Genomic DNA, 15,025 nt, shown 5'->3' on the forward strand with positions numbered 1-15,025 from the left:
AGTATGTTCAAAGTCTCAATTGCAAATTGAAGTGATGCTATGTTACAACGTTTTGTCAGACATTACGCCAGGACCTCTGAAACGCAGGAAAACCCTGGGACTCAATACTCGTTTTGATCGGATGCTGGCCCAAGTGCACGTCTCAAATTCGTACAGTCTTGATCCGAAAACGCGTCGAAAGCGTGCGCGTTCTTCCGGGTCTTCCTCCGTCAGCAGTTATGATCTTCCTAAGACACCTGTGGACGCATACAGCCATGAGGATAGACTTAGAAGTGACTTCTCTGTGTCTAAAATGAATAACAGGGTGTCGAACCCAGCAAAGTCTTCCTCGGTATATCGAAAGGTACGATATATGCGCGCGCTTCTATGGTCATGAGAACCCAAACTTGGCTATTGCGGCGTCAGGGTTCTAAAGTACGGCTACCGAAAAAGGCCCTACCTATGTGGCTCGCGAGTACGTTCAGTGCCTTAGAACCCGAGCATCCACTTCGAGAATTGCTTCCTCTGGCTCACGAAGACACGGCCGAACTCAGAACTCAGAACTCACCCCGACCATGTTCTCAAGAAGCCAGGGAAGGTCGTATGTTTGCATTCTCCCCGTTCGATGTCGTTCTGCAAGAAAATAATGATGTAGCTCATGAAGCTTCACGTCCGCCGTCTGCTGACCTTGCCTTCTGTGACGTTGGATTACTGCCTTGTGACCCGTCAACCGTCAACGTGGAATTACAAACATTTCATCTCGGGGAAGATACTCCAGGTTTTCGCCCATTTTCAACTCCCGGCTCGCTCGCCGCTCTAAAACACACTGTTAATTCAAATGCTTCATCTAACTTGGCCCGCCTATCAGGATCGCAGAAGACCTCAGTGCATGTGAAACCACCCCTTTTGTCTCACAACGCAAGTGTCAACCATGCCAATTTCACATCATTCCCTGTTTTTCGTTCAACTATTGCAGAGCCGGAGACTCACTTGTCCTCCTTCTGCCGCGGACCGTCTGTTGCTTCTAACGATTTTGGACCTCACTCACCGACGGAAGAGAACGAACTGACGATGAATATATTTTCCACCCCTGGACCGGCATTTACCGTCTCTCGACCAGTGTACTTCGATTCTCCCACTGAAGATCCATCATTGTCGGACCCTCTGGAACCGGAGTCCTACGAGCTTGACTTGGACGCACTTGATTTCCGCTGGCAGCCATTCTTGAGGAAGACTTTGCGTGGTCCCAGCGTGGCCGGCAGGCAAACTTATGACATGCATGCTTCAACTACGATTCCTCCTGCCTTTGATCATTCCGACATCCCTTTGTTGCGTTCGCCTCATTCCTTCTATGGCGTCGTTGACGATCAAGTAGCAACGGTGGAGGCACGTGGCGCAAGTGTAGAATCCGACCTTTATAATGGACCCGTTCGCGGCTCACCTGTATCTGGACACACCATCCGACAATTATCATCTCCTCAGTTGAATGGCCAAAGCGGCGCAGCGGTCTTCGCTCGCCCTTCTAGAATTTTCATTACGAATCCTCCCGTTTCTGCAGGCCCTGACATCCTTTTATCACATTCGCCTCATGTTTTCCGTAGTGTCGCCGAAGACCAAGCAACAATAACAGAAGCATCTAACGCATCCGTAAAATACGACCTTCGTGATGGACCCATTCGTGATTCACCTATATCCGGATATGTCATCCAAGAATCTCCATTACCTCAGTTGAATGGCCAATATGGCGCAGTAGTCTTTGCTCCCATTGCGGGAATTTTTGTCTCACCGCTAAAGGGAGCAACATCATCTCCTGCGGTCCCTGGTATTGCTGATGTACAAGAAGTAAGCCCACAGGAAACAAAACCATCTCGTCGTATTTAAACTGATCTTGTCAAAGCTTACCGCGGAAAACACAAGATGCACCACAGAGAGCCGCGAGCAACCTTCCACGCCCACACGCTCAACTCAGGCGTCACAACCAGCAACACCGAAGAAAGATCGACCAAGCCAAGCACACAGTACGCCGATCTCGCCTCGGCAAGAACAACGATCGACTGTCTCGTGGATGTTGTCGCGTCGGTCGCTTGCGGGGAGGAGCAGCGTTTGCCCTGATGAAATCGAGGGATTGCTTTCGCAGCGTTCAGATACTAGTCATGATACAATTGAATCATGGGCGGATGGTCATTAGCGAATTTGAGCATTCCACACCTACATTTTCGTTAGTAAACTCAAACTCTACAACGTTCCTTAATCCAAGTTAGAAGTATTCAGTAGAGTATAAGTATTGCGAGGGTATATAAATCCAAGTGAGCCAGTGGAGAATTACCAAACAACTTCAGCACCGTCAAACGGGTGGATGGTCACCCCACGTTCTCCCCGTAACTTTCGCAGCTTGTGTCGCTCCAGAGTATATACCTCGTATGAAGAGGCTGCAAGCATCATTGCACGGATGTGGTGCGGGTGCGAGTTGGCAGCCACTGCATGTTTTCGGGACTGCCAGATGCACGTTGCGAGGTTCATACCCGTTTCTGGATCTGGCACACCATACCAATACATGATAAGCTAGGGGGTAAGGTCAGGTAGAGCCACTGTGACAAGGGGTTGATTGCATACACCACCGCTGAGCACAGCCTCCTCGTGAGCTAACTTGTCGGCATCATAGAGGGCTGTGCATGCGAGGATAATCAGTCAAAAGTCCGGGTATGAATGATGGTTACTTACGTCCACTATCGCTCCCAGGCAATCGCTTGCTGCGAAAGGCAACACAATACCACTCACGCTCCTCATCTTCCGGAAGTTCTAACTTGCTCCAATTGAACGCTTCGTCGTATGGTAATTCAGCATAATACGGAGTCACCGGACGGAAATGGTGCAAAGCTTTGTGCAACGACAGCGATACGGGGTCTATATCAGGTAGACGGGTCTCGGAGAGCATCGGTTGCTGTTCTAGTGATGTATGGAGTAGTACCCTGAAGTCGTGAGGTAGAGAAGAAAGTAGCGGAGGTAGATAGAGGACGGTAGATGAGGGGTTTGTGAGACTTTTAGAATTGAATGTGGGGAGCTCGTGAGGATCACGCTCAATGTCGATAGCCCCAAGGCCGACGTCCAGATTGTCCAAGTCCGGATGCTCAGACTCAGTGCCGTCAGCCACGACATCAATCTCTAGGGGGTGCTGTGACTTTGAGCTAACAAGTTCAGCATAACTGTGGACAAGTGTGAAACCCATGATGGCCTCGGGCGCGCTAACTCGTAGTGGGGAAAGATAGCCTTAAAAATCCATGCAGAATGCATGCAGGGCTTATATCAGGTGCAATGTCAGGGCGCACGCGATTTACCAGTCAAGTGATGAGATACCGTTATGTTATTGCGTGATTTTTGACAATAACAGTTATCAACGACTAGAAATTTGATATCGTCAAGGAGCCTAAGATAGATAGAAGACAACCGTTGACCTACCATTGGACACCACCGTGAAAAAGCTGCTTCAGTTAGAACTCCTAGAAGACGCATAATCGCGGCCCTGGCTATGAGGTGTAATTACCATTGCCAGCCAGACGACAGCTGGCATCTTGGCATGACTCAGATGGAACCTGCTGAACTTGAGCGGGCAGAGTACTGGGATCTGGTGTGCTCTAGACAAAGCCGTATCACATATACACATAGCAGACATGTTGGTATGGAGGATGTATAACAATCTGATATACAACAGTTACTTGGTCTCTTCGTCCTGCTTCAAGCTTCAGGGCTTACTAAACGTTTATTAAGTTCGACCAAACATGCTTACATAAGCATCTCTCTAGGCCCCGCTGTTCCCCGAGCTTCAACTCGAACTTCACAGATGGCAGCTACAAAAAAAGCTGCAGAGTCGACTCTCTATCATGTTCATCCGAAGGGTTTTTGGAAGAAATTCCGTGAGTTTATTCATTTATTGGCTTATCGAATGTGTGCGAACGCCTCTTACCAGGCGACGCTGTGGTCATTAATCCTGAAATCTCGAGTGGTATTCCATTAGCAGGAATATACAGATGGCCGCAGCCTGGTTCCAGACCGGAGAAATACGCAGCCCCGGCAACCAAAGGTAGGACATTGAGGCTTACTATAGGGTTTGTTCATCCTTTTTTTGTCAGCTTCCGACCCCGCCCAGAACCCGTACTGGAAGAGAGATGTTCGAAGGGCATATCCCCAGCTTTCTGTGGTCACGCAGCCCGACCTATCGTCACTTCTCATTCAACACTCTGAAGCCCAGGCGTACGTTCTCGTACCCTATGCATGGCAGCTCCCATTGACATGTTATCATAGAATTCCTGCACCATCAGAAGCCAAAGAAGGAGATAAATCGGATGTCCCCACAAAGACCCAGGAGACCATGGATTTGACAGGTGCCATTGCTGCAATCACATCTGTGCACAAGGTGTACGACCAGTCAAAGCTCCCCCCGAAGGTGCCCACACCCTTCAAGAAGTGGAGAGCCGAGCTCGCACCAGACGCCCCTCATGATCCCAATGCTTATTTTCCAATGTTGCTATACAAGTAGTCGACTTTTGCATTACACTCGAGGATTTTCTCCCTTCTCATTGTTGGCGATAAATCCAGATATAACCATCATATCTTCCGCGCTACGGATAATGATTCAGCAAGTGGAGATGCTTTCAATGTGAATAGGCACCCCCCTCTGTATAGCGTATACAGGAGTTTCTTTGTACTTTTTATGGATCGAAGCCTAGCAACACCTTTACTTAGGGTACGTTACTCAGTCGCTTAGTTGTGTGACACTCGTCTTCGGTGCGGTTGTCCACCCTGTTTGATCTGCCTCTCTTGGTTGAGCATCTTCTAGAGCTCACTGATATATGGATATTAGAACCTCAAACACGAACCACGCCTACCGGATTTCCCAACGGATGTACTATTGTGATAAACCAATGGCGTGCTCCCTCTGCCGCTCTTCCAAGGCTGTTGACATAGGTTGATATCAAACGCCATGGAAGAGGGGCGTGAAGGAAGCTCGTACAAATAAGAGAGGTGCAACTCGCCTTAACGAAGCTCATCGCAATCTCTGTGGGGACAATGTCATATTGATCGAATTTGTATGTATCTACATCTATCATCGATGGAAATTGGATCACTGATCGAGTGTCTCTGAACGGCGTGCCAATCCTACAGGATATCCCCCAACTCAGCAAGCCATGTATATGAATTACTCTTGCAGTTCCATTGCCGACAACTGCTCTCCACTTTCCAACCGGATTCACATACTTCCTTAGAAGGCACGGGGCGTTCGTTGAGCCAGAGTGTGATATAACAGGTTGGTCAGAGTCTAGCCTGAGATGCAAGAGGGGGCAGTATTTGGAAGCGATAGCTATAGCTTGCGACAATTCTGACACAACGGTTTTCCGGGACGGTCTTGCATAGCGGACCCGATATGATCTTGGAAGATTCGTCCAGAAGAAATTTGTTGATGATTAGGTGCACACGTGTGAGGGAGCTGCGGTTTCAGAGCTCAGCGGTGTTACGCGGTTGGATGCAACGCGCAATATATTTGTGCGAATACTTCGGGCATCTCGTAAACGCAAATCAAATGGGCTGAAAACGCCAATAAAAAGTCTCCAACGTGCCCTGTGACAATGTGCCAGTGTGTTCTCGGCACATGGGTGCTGTATTTTAGAAATGAAATCTACCCAAAAAAACATTCCATCGACTGACATATGAGAACTTATGCATCGTTTCAGGATAGTATCAAGCGCAGTTATGCTTTTGTTGTGCGCAGAAGAAAAATCAATGTCTTTGATTCATTTTATGACATACACGATGGATAGACCTTGTACTTTGCTCCCTTAGAGTCTGGTCCTCACGTAGTCTCCCAAGGAACAACAACTAGTGTCTTATCGTTGACAAGGTTATTTTATTTCCAGTCCTTGCAGATCAGGCACACCATCGAGGTCGTCTGGGACGACTTCAATAGCGTTCAGCTGATATACAGGATCAAGTGAGTATCTAATGGACATACGACAAACCTTGATAGCCACTGCGGGTGTGAAACTCTTACCCAGCTCCCAGTAGGTGGGGTGAAAACTGCCGAACACTTGCTGGACTACCTTATCCTCGTTTCTGTCATCCACCTGAGGTACTCCGACTGCGATGACAGTACCTCCAGCAGTAATGGTGTCATGAGCGGTTTCGTGTGTCAGGAAGAGAGCTGGCGTCAAATGCCGAAGTGCTAAGAGTTGCCGTGACCTTAGCAATTGCGTTTTTTTTGACGCAATGGTCGAGAGATTGCGATCGAGCACACGAGTAGCGCTGCGCGAGGAAAGAAGTCCAGTGTTGTGGAAAGAAGCTGTAGTGATGATGGGAGAGAATCCAAAGAGCTTAACAAGCTGTATGGATACGAATATTGTGAATATTAGGCAAGGGACAAGATTAAGTTTGCACGCATATAGCGGTGGCGCAAGATGAGCCAGTTCAGGCTGCTGCGCATACAAGGCAACAACGAATGGGATTATGCCAACCTGCACAGAAGCCGCTTGGTCAAAAGTCATGTTATCCGGAATCTAAGGAAGAAAGAATTGGCTTTGTCGGAGCATATAATACTTTTGCAGTGGAGTCGGCAATTATGATGCAGTACTGTTGGAAACTGGTAAACTTGCTGGCTATGTTCGCTTGAAAAATTATGTCAAAGAAATTTCAGTACTATCCTTCTATCTTTGACGTCACTTACGCCTTATCCCCTTCCTTGAAATAAGTGACACCATGACAGTCGGACAGTTTCCATATTGCCAGCAGCCTCTTCACCAATGACTGCTGGGTACGACTTGACGAAAATGAATCCATTTTCTTGGATTTTCCAATGCAAAGGGTCCAGACTGCTTGAAGTCATGTTGGCGAGAAGTTCGTCGGAGCCAGGTGCGTCAATATTAAGTACTAACAGCGAGATCTTGTCCAATAACAGGAAGCCACAAAGCTTGTTGGGTTGACATCATGTTGAACACAGGTTAGGTTCGAAAAGATCGGGAATGAAGCGCAGCTATGGACAAGCAAGTGAGTACTGGAGTGACGTAAATTAATTACAAATCGGTGAGTTAAGTGGTGCCGGTGAGTATTCGGACTCATATGAGGAAGTGTCTGGTGCGGAAGGGGAATACTAAGTCCTGCATCTCGGACGTGATAAAACCAATCCACGTACTAGTTGTGTATTATTAAGATACCGGCCTGAACTCACCAGTAGGTATTGCCAATCCAATACTGAGCCAGTATTTTGGTTGAGTGAAAGGGTATTCGTGGTCCCGTCAGCACGCATACTTACTCGAGTGACAATTACTTATTAAAGCTGTGTTAAGGCCTTAGAATCAAACACGTACAAACAACCGCCTGAAATGTCCAACGACGCACCACCATCAGCAGCCGCGGGGGCATCCGCATCCGCTCAAGCAGCTGCTTTCGCCAACGACGACCGTATCCACTTTTCCAGAGAGACAGGAACATGGAGGCTGGAGAACGAAGATGGTACTGAACTCGAGTTTGATTCCGCCAAGGGTGTATGGGTTCCGGTGGTGAGTGTGAACTTTGTGGGGCGCTAGTGATCGTGAGGCAAGCAAACTTGGCAGCTTGATGAGGAACTGATCAAAAAGCAACAAGCTGCATATTCGGTCGCTGGCGTGGATGAAGAGGTCAAGTAATGATGTTCAATACGGTGACTCCTTAATTAATAATCTTCCCAGACACCAGCTGCGCCCGTGCTCAAACGCGCAAATAAGAAGAGGAAGGAGCCTGAAAACTACACGTCCTATACGCCTCAGACAGAACCTTCTGCGAAGCGTGGCAAGAACGACAAGCCGGCCAAGTCCAAAAATACGGCAGTCTACGTTACTGGTCTCCCTGCAGATACTGACGTGGATGAAATCGTTGAGCGCTTTTCTAAGTTTGGAGTTATTGAGGAAGATGATGAAGGCGAATCGAAAGTGAAACTGTACGCACGCGAGGACGGGTCATTTAGTGGAGAAGCACTGGTGGTTTATTTCAAAGAAGAATCAGTGACTTTGGCAGTCAACCTCCTGGATGACGCAGAACTCCGCATAGGCGACGCATCAACGATCATGAGTGTGCAGAAGGCGGAATTCCGTCACAAGCATTCAGGTGGGGTAGGAGAGGAAGCAAAACTACGAAAGACAGTGGACAAGAAGAAGATAACTAGAAGGATCGGCAAGATGCAGAAGTATGATCCTCCTCTCTCGGACTGCATTGTCATATCTCTAATTCACCTACAGAAAAATTGAAGAATGGGATGACGAAGATGGTTTTGGCCCTGCCAAGAATGAAGAGGATGAAAAGAAAGTAGTTAACAGGAACTGCCGTGTGGTGGTTCTCAAGCACATGTTCACTCTCCAAGAGCTCGACGAAGACGCGTCTCTGCTACTTGACCTGAAGGATGACGTGCGTTCCGAATGTTCATCACTAGGAGAAGTCACAAATGTCGTTCTGTATGACGTATGTCCCATGTTTGCTATTCTGCAGCCATATCTGATATCCTTGTAGAAAGAGGCTGACGGAGTGATGTCGGTCAAGTTCAGAGACTCACTGAGTGCTCAGGCCTGTGTCATTGTACGTCTCTCTCTCACTTCCTTACCCCTTGACAAGTATTGATCGACTTTCATAGAAAATGAACAACAGGTTCTTCGCCGGAAGACGTATTGAGGCGTTTTTGTATTCAGGAAAACAGCGCTTCAAACGCAGCGGAGCGGGCGACGACTTGGATGGAGATAACGATGAATCAGAAAAGCAGCGGCTGGATGACTTCGCATCGTGGCTCATGACTGATGGGGACTGATTGGATGTATCATCGAGCTTGCCAGTCTGACGAAGATACGAACATTCGACTTATTAAATGTATATAATGCATTTCAAGATCTTTGGACATTTATATCAGATAGCAAATTACAGTAGCAACCTGAACCATAACACGACAGACCGGACCCCTCTATGAAAGAAATGTGCATATATTTTACCAACAGCTGAGAAGAGGTTTCGCAGCAACCGTCTCAAATCGCTGAGGCAGTATTGTAGATCAGATCCTCGTCGATAATAGGGGGTGGACATACCTCGACAATGACAGTTCGCTTCTGCTGTTCAAGTTCGTCGACGTTCATCCAGTCCAGGCTGTGGTCAGGCTGGTGATACATCCGCCCAGCATGGCTGTTCCACCTATTGTGCTGAGGTACGAATGGTGACTCAACATGAGACATTGACTTGGACATGACTGCCAGATCCTCCTCTGTCACAGAGTTAGCGAGTGAATGTACTTCCGGAACAGAGGTAAGCCCGCCCGGACTGCCAGGTGGGGTGAGTTGCTGTGAAGCTGATAGATCATCGGGTGGAAGCCCATCACCAGTGGGGATAAGGAGTGGTTGTGGTGCAGACGACATTCCAACATCGACTTCTTCCTCTTCGTCCTCCTCGATAACAGGTTCTTCGACGCCAAGCCGTTGCAGCCCGGCTTCGACAACGTCCAGGCGTTCAAGATGCTCGAGAACCGTGACACCTGTCGTACCTGGGTGTACCTTCTGAAACTTGGCAGAGAACGGAACGGGGCGGTCGGCTTCTGATGATCTCCGGCGAACAGGTGGAGGGAACTCAGCAGAGTAACTTTGACTGCGTGTACGCCGTGGTAATGGCATGGTGCTGATGGACGGGCGTGGCGATGCAGGTGAAGGACCAACACCAGGGAGACGAGGTGCTTCTTCCATAATTTCAACTTCGTCGTCCCAAACAAGTGCCTTCGTACGGCGGGTCAACTCCAGCGGACCTGCAACAATGAATATCGAAATTATTTATTTGACTGCCTTTGGAGCTCACCTTCATCCTAGCAGAGTAGACTGATTAGTTGAACGAATTCAAATGATCCAGCCAACAGTTCCGGCTTACCGCATGTTTCAAAGACTCGATAATGTTATAAGCTTGACCTTTCATGACAGCCAATTGCCTCTGAAATTAAATGATGATATCGTATCGTTGTCATCAAGGTACTCTCACAACTGACCTGGAACATTTTGGGATGGAAATCAGGGTCAACTGCAAAGACTTTACGAAGCTGGAAGGTTGTTTCCTCCCACCAAGTATTAGAGGTCAAGAGGGGTAAGAAATGCGCTCGCGTCTTTTCACTGAAAGGACGCCCAATCAAGTTGACAGGGAGATACAACCACCCATAGGTATACGACCGCCAGCCTCGAGGATGCTCATGAGGGAACGAGAGCGAATTGTCTATGGCTGCAATATGTATATGGGGCTGACGTATGTAGTCAGACGAAGCAGCGTTAGCTTGAGATGGAGGGATGGCATTGGCGAAAGTTACAGTAGACTGTGATGACGGGGAATGTGTCTCAGCACGACGAATCTGTGGCATCTGAGGATGAGCTGAAGGCTGAGGGGCAACATCAACCAGTTTCTCGTGGCTGCCCTCACAGTACTTGATCATGTAATTATCAGCTCCACGGTCAGTATTTAGCATTAGGTAGTCTGTTCGCGGGGTTAGTCATCAGGAAGAATATAATAGAGAGGGTATCACCAAGTATCACAAGCCTAGTTCAGAGTGGGATGCAGCATGAGAATCTGTGATGCAAAGAGAGCCGACAAGCGTACTTTTCTAGTTCTTCTCTAAAACTTTGTTGAAGCGCTCGCGACCAATAGAACGGACGTCCAGATTCGTTGTCTTCAGTAACGTCGAAAAGAGCACGTTCTTCCTCTGGATCTTCATCCTCTATGTCTTCGTCACCAGTCCTCCCGCATACTATTTTCAGTGCACTAAGAAATCGTTTCGTAGGGAGACCTTTGCGATGCGATGAATCGTCAAATGTGTCTGCAATAGAGCGGCCGGGCCAAGGATGCTTCCGTAGGAAATCTGACGCATCTGATGATTTGTAGATGAGTTCATGCACAACAAGTAAGTAATATAAACACAACCAGTGTATCCATGCAAGAAATACTGCATGCTTCCTATCTTTTCAGGTAGCGGTTTACCTTTCTTGGCTGCACTTCTGTCAATCCAGTCATAGAAGAAGGCCTAAAACATGAGGATTTAGCCAGGAATTCCAGAAAGTATATCATGGACTCACAGGGCTAGATAGTGAGACGAGCTGTGTACGAGGGACAATATTAAGCCCAAGACGTTCGTCAAGCAGGGATCCCGCAGCCTCTGAGATGTAACTTGAGACAGTAAGTGTCACGCGGGGTGAGCTGCTGCTCTGAGTTGTATAGATTTACCTGAGATTGGGTATGAGACAGGCCCGTCCAAATGGAATTATCCATCTAAATTGCCGATGTAGCCACTTAGTGGTCTGAAAGATTTGTGAGTGAAAGTCTGGTCGATTATAAAGACACGCACTTTAGGATTCAAGCGCCCATAAGGCTCCTCATCTTTAGGCTTGAATACACTTTGATATATGATAAGTTGTCATGTTACTGAAGCACGATACTCAATACTCACGCAACTGTCTGGACTCTCCCATCAACTTTCGCACGAGCAAAGTAGGATCCAGAAGACCCTTTCACGATCATCTTTGGGTGGATTCCAGCTGATATGGCGTTTCGCACTGATTGTGTTAAACTGTTTGCTATGAGCTCGGCATTGGATTCCCAATAATCCTAGCTTACTTGTCGAAAGTTGCCTGAGACATGGGAGGCTTGTGATCAAGTGTTTTTACCTGTGAACCAAGACGTTACTATCAACATGAAACAGTAGGAGCCATGCAGAACATGCATTTTGATAGTAAAAACCACAGGACTTACCGTGATGTCACTTCCGCTCCCAATGGCAAAATGTGGCGCACACGGCTCAAAGACACTCTGCCATATCTCCTTGCGAGAGTAGTCTTCGACTTTCTTCTTCCGTTTAACTTTCTGCGCAATAGATTCAGTCCACCTGAAGACACGGGTTAGCTCGAGACTAATATCGTAACTCCGCAAGCCCCTTGCCCACCTTTTGAATGCATTGTCTAACTTTCGCAAGTCTATGTGTCCTGGTTTGTGTGCTCGGGCACTGCGTCCGCGGGCAGCCTTAGCGTGATCCTCCGTATTTTGTTCCTCGACGATAGTTTCATCTTCAACATCTTGAGGCAACTGTTGATAACCGGCAGAGTGGAGCATGATGAATCCCGAGAACCGAGAAATAAGACGCCTATATGACTTCAAGGCCTTTTCAATGTTCTTTCGTTGCGTGAGGTTGATATGAGCCCTCGAGAGTTGAGGCCACGCGTGTCCAGTGCTTGCCGCTTACCAAGTAACTTAATATAGCCACGAGGCTGTAATTTATGTGGCTGTGTTGTAACGAAACTCCGTCAATGCCACGAGGTTAGTCACCATTAGTGTAGTAGAATATCTAGTCTATGTTCAATGATCGCCACAAAAATAAAGGCTTGTCCTACCTTGCTATCCTTACTGTCAGCAATATTGCATCAAGCAAGAGGTGTCTCTGGACATCACCAGCATAATCATGTATTTCACAAGAATTGAGAGTTGTAGAATTTCTTGTGGCTGTATCTAATATCTATGTGTTTATTTTATCGAACAGGATCTCCCGAATTGTGCATATCGAGATGTTGGCTTCGTGAATCTACTGAACATTAATATTTTAATACGTTGTTGGTCACGATGCGCCAGTAGGTGACCGGGTGTAGGCGCTCCTTTTTTTGAAGTCAGCGACTCTCCCCATTTGGTAACACAGTTTGTTGACGAGCTTTAGGCCGTCGATGTGACTTAATGCATCAGCCCGTTTCCCCTTAAGCTTCCAGTCCGATTATGAATGGGTATATCAGATTATAATGATGGTGGTCATCAAAATGCCCAGGAGAAAAGAAAAGGATGGAAAAGTGGATTTGTGATAACTGTGCCACTGGGACGAACCTTGCCTGCTTTGGATCGGTTGGCACGCTCTCTGGATTCCAAGTGGTATATCCCGAGAAAGCTACTTCCATCGATGTGGTTCAACATTATATCTCTTTAACTGAGACTTTCATCTTGCCAGCGTTGATGCAACAACTTGAACGGGCAAGATACATCCCATCTCGGCTTTGCATTCTTCATCAGCTCTGACTTACTCCATGCCATCATCACCTTCAACTCTTAAAATGCAGAGCTCTCGTCGTTTAGCTGCACTGTTCACTAATAGCCGTGATGCTAGTCACGAGAAGTCCCGCTGTCCAGACACAAGTCTCACCAGCTCACTCGTTGAACGCCGAAATCCAAAGGACGGAGATCGCACCGAGTTTCATTCGGATAGCGGCAATAACATTTCGGAGTATCTTAATCTTGACCTACCTTGTCCATATCTCCCATCTCGCCCCGTATCTTCTTTATCCGCGATCCATCCGTCAAATTGTTGCTCCTCACCGTCCCCATTCGCCCGTGATGTCGAAATGCGATCTCTCTTGCTCTCGTGCGAAAACGAATATCCCTCTCCATCCTCAATTATCGAATCTCCTCTACCAGTTGTATCTGTTCCTGCTCTTCACCCAGCATCTCTTTTGGGCCGTAACTACTCCCCTCGCTTTCCGGAAGACCACAGGCTCCTCGAGACCTTTGTTCATGATTACCGCCTTTGCGATGAACTCGGCTCAGGTGGATATGGTTTTGTAATGACCGCGGTCGACCGCCAGGAAAACATTGAAGTCGCTGTCAAATTCATCATTAAAGAAAAGGTCCCGGAGCAAGCGTGGGTGGAGGACGAGGTCTATGGTCGAATCCCCATAGAAGTACTGGTACTTCATCTCGTAGAACACGAGAATATCATCAAGTGTCTCGAATTCTTCGAGGATGAGCTCTTTTTCTACCTCGTGAGTCATGTTCGCGATATGGGTTTTTTACACCGCTCAGCGAACAGTAGGTTCAAGAACTCCATGGTTCTCCGTGGCACAAACGCAAAAAATCGCATGATGCTCATCCGCATTCTGCCCTTGATGAGATCATTATCCCGCACTTCAGCTCGCCACTTCCCGTATTATCTCCCGCTGCGTCAGAATTTTCGGTTCCGGATTCTGAGCCAGAAACTCCACCGCAGGATTCAGGTCATCTTCCGGCCTCAGTTCTCGTGGAAGGATGCGATTCACCCTTAAATGAGGACTTGCAGTACCACTCGCTTCATCTCTCGCGCAAAACATCTACTCTCGAACCACCTCGTCCTTGTTATACGCGCCGCCCCTCGCATGACCTTTTTGAATGCATAGAACAGACAAAATACAAGCGCCTCTCAGAGAAACAAGCCCGGTATATCATGGCCCAGGTGGTTGAGGCAGTACATTACCTCGACAGTCGAGGAATTTATCATAGAGACATTAAAGATGAAAACCTCGTCATCGACAAAGACTTCAAAGTAGAGTTCTATTTTATAAAATTATTATCATTCACTGACGGTCTGTCTAGGTCAAACTCATAGACTTTGGCAGTGCCGCAATAGAAAACCCTAATGAACCGTCCCCATACTACAAACTCTTCTTTGGTACTACTGCGTACGCCGCCTCGGAGGTGCTCCTTAAGCGATCCTACCAAGCCGCACCTGCCGAGATCTGGACCCTCGGTGTGCTGATGTCATACTTGTTGACCGGGATGTCCCCATTCCCCACCGAAGCGGATGCCATTGCGGGGCACATCGTCCTATCCGAGCTGCCAGGGAAGGGGCTCGGTGATTCATGCCTGCATCTCATGAGCAGGTGTCTCGAACCCAACCCTCAGCTACGTGCCAAAATCAACGAGGTGCGCGGACATCAATGGCTGAAGGGCGCTTTGGATGGTGTGTAGCTCTTACCCTCTTACCCTCTGTCGGCCCATTTTCTTCTGTTTACATATACCTTTGCATGAGCCCACTGTCTTAGAATACACACCCACTAGTACCCACGTATTCGCTATACCTCTTTGTCGTATCTTAACTTGATGTGGCGGTGTAGTCTGTTTAGGTAATTCAAATTAAGTGCCGAAAATCAAATTGAGACACCGCGGCAAATTTCTCTCCTAGGAGCGACTCAAGATATTTTGGTGTGGACCGTGTGGCATGATGAGTTCCATGAGACCT

The 15,025-nt window shown here is 47.7% G+C and overlaps 7 protein-coding genes across 7 annotated transcripts; 4 read left to right on the forward strand and 3 right to left on the reverse strand.

Moving 5' to 3' along the window:
- Window positions 1-165: 165 nt before the first annotated feature.
- F5891DRAFT_300468 (uncharacterized protein) lies at window positions 166-2,242 on the forward strand. Its single transcript, XM_041371258.1, has 2 exons — window positions 166-1,821; window positions 1,877-2,242. The coding sequence occupies exons 1-2, from the start codon at window positions 367-369 to the stop codon at window positions 2,165-2,167; spliced, it is 1,746 nt and encodes a 581-aa protein (XP_041226184.1). The 5' UTR covers window positions 166-366; the 3' UTR covers window positions 2,168-2,242.
- Window positions 2,243-2,301: 59 nt separating this feature from the next.
- On the reverse strand, window positions 2,302-3,205 carry F5891DRAFT_952035 (uncharacterized protein; the record flags this gene model as incomplete). The annotated part of the gene is made up of 3 exons (XM_041375088.1): window positions 2,302-2,541; window positions 2,569-2,645; window positions 2,701-3,205. The coding sequence occupies 3 exons, from the start codon at window positions 3,203-3,205 to the stop codon at window positions 2,302-2,304; spliced, it is 822 nt and encodes a 273-aa protein (XP_041226185.1).
- Window positions 3,206-3,783: 578 nt separating this feature from the next.
- On the forward strand, window positions 3,784-4,677 carry F5891DRAFT_300480 (NUZM, NADH-ubiquinone oxidoreductase 21.3 kDa subunit). The gene is made up of 4 exons (XM_041371259.1): window positions 3,784-3,890; window positions 3,944-4,057; window positions 4,107-4,227; window positions 4,279-4,677. Exons 1-4 carry the CDS (start codon window positions 3,818-3,820, stop codon window positions 4,511-4,513), a joined length of 543 nt encoding a protein of 180 aa, XP_041226186.1. The 5' UTR covers window positions 3,784-3,817; the 3' UTR covers window positions 4,514-4,677.
- Window positions 4,678-5,873: 1,196 nt separating this feature from the next.
- On the reverse strand, window positions 5,874-7,245 carry F5891DRAFT_1173061 (uncharacterized protein; the record flags this gene model as incomplete). Its single annotated transcript, XM_041365615.1, has 7 exons — window positions 7,157-7,245; window positions 6,729-7,095; window positions 6,692-6,705; window positions 6,565-6,632; window positions 6,483-6,524; window positions 5,991-6,350; window positions 5,874-5,945 (listed from the first exon to the last, which is right to left on the reverse strand). Exons 2-7 carry the CDS (start codon window positions 6,848-6,850, stop codon window positions 5,874-5,876), a joined length of 678 nt encoding a protein of 225 aa, XP_041226187.1. The 5' UTR covers window positions 6,851-7,095; window positions 7,157-7,245.
- Window positions 7,246-7,322: 77 nt separating this feature from the next.
- F5891DRAFT_1032850 (uncharacterized protein) lies at window positions 7,323-8,930 on the forward strand. The gene is made up of 6 exons (XM_041361683.1): window positions 7,323-7,523; window positions 7,578-7,640; window positions 7,692-8,185; window positions 8,238-8,457; window positions 8,506-8,571; window positions 8,627-8,930. Exons 1-6 carry the CDS (start codon window positions 7,347-7,349, stop codon window positions 8,795-8,797), a joined length of 1,191 nt encoding a protein of 396 aa, XP_041226188.1. The 5' UTR covers window positions 7,323-7,346; the 3' UTR covers window positions 8,798-8,930.
- F5891DRAFT_1032854 (phosphatidylinositol 3 and 4-kinase-domain-containing protein) lies at window positions 8,931-12,219 on the reverse strand. The gene is made up of 15 exons (XM_041361684.1): window positions 11,942-12,219; window positions 11,752-11,884; window positions 11,617-11,666; window positions 11,450-11,569; window positions 11,348-11,396; window positions 11,227-11,300; window positions 11,079-11,169; window positions 10,927-11,026; window positions 10,606-10,873; window positions 10,532-10,545; window positions 10,007-10,482; window positions 9,892-9,951; window positions 9,823-9,829; window positions 9,069-9,772; window positions 8,931-9,016 (listed from the first exon to the last, which is right to left on the reverse strand). Exons 1-15 carry the CDS (start codon window positions 12,106-12,108, stop codon window positions 8,972-8,974), a joined length of 2,358 nt encoding a protein of 785 aa, XP_041226189.1. The 5' UTR covers window positions 12,109-12,219; the 3' UTR covers window positions 8,931-8,971.
- Window positions 12,220-12,732: 513 nt separating this feature from the next.
- On the forward strand, window positions 12,733-14,967 carry F5891DRAFT_1032879 (kinase-like domain-containing protein). The gene is made up of 3 exons (XM_041361685.1): window positions 12,733-13,793; window positions 13,844-14,329; window positions 14,380-14,967. Exons 1-3 carry the CDS (start codon window positions 13,062-13,064, stop codon window positions 14,752-14,754), a joined length of 1,593 nt encoding a protein of 530 aa, XP_041226190.1. The 5' UTR covers window positions 12,733-13,061; the 3' UTR covers window positions 14,755-14,967.
- Window positions 14,968-15,025: the final 58 nt, after the last annotated feature.

This window comes from Suillus fuscotomentosus, assembly GCF_016647785.1.
Source record: "Suillus fuscotomentosus strain FC203 chromosome Unknown F5891scaffold_26, whole genome shotgun sequence".
NCBI classification, from domain to species: Eukaryota; Fungi; Basidiomycota; class Agaricomycetes; order Boletales; family Suillaceae; genus Suillus; species Suillus fuscotomentosus.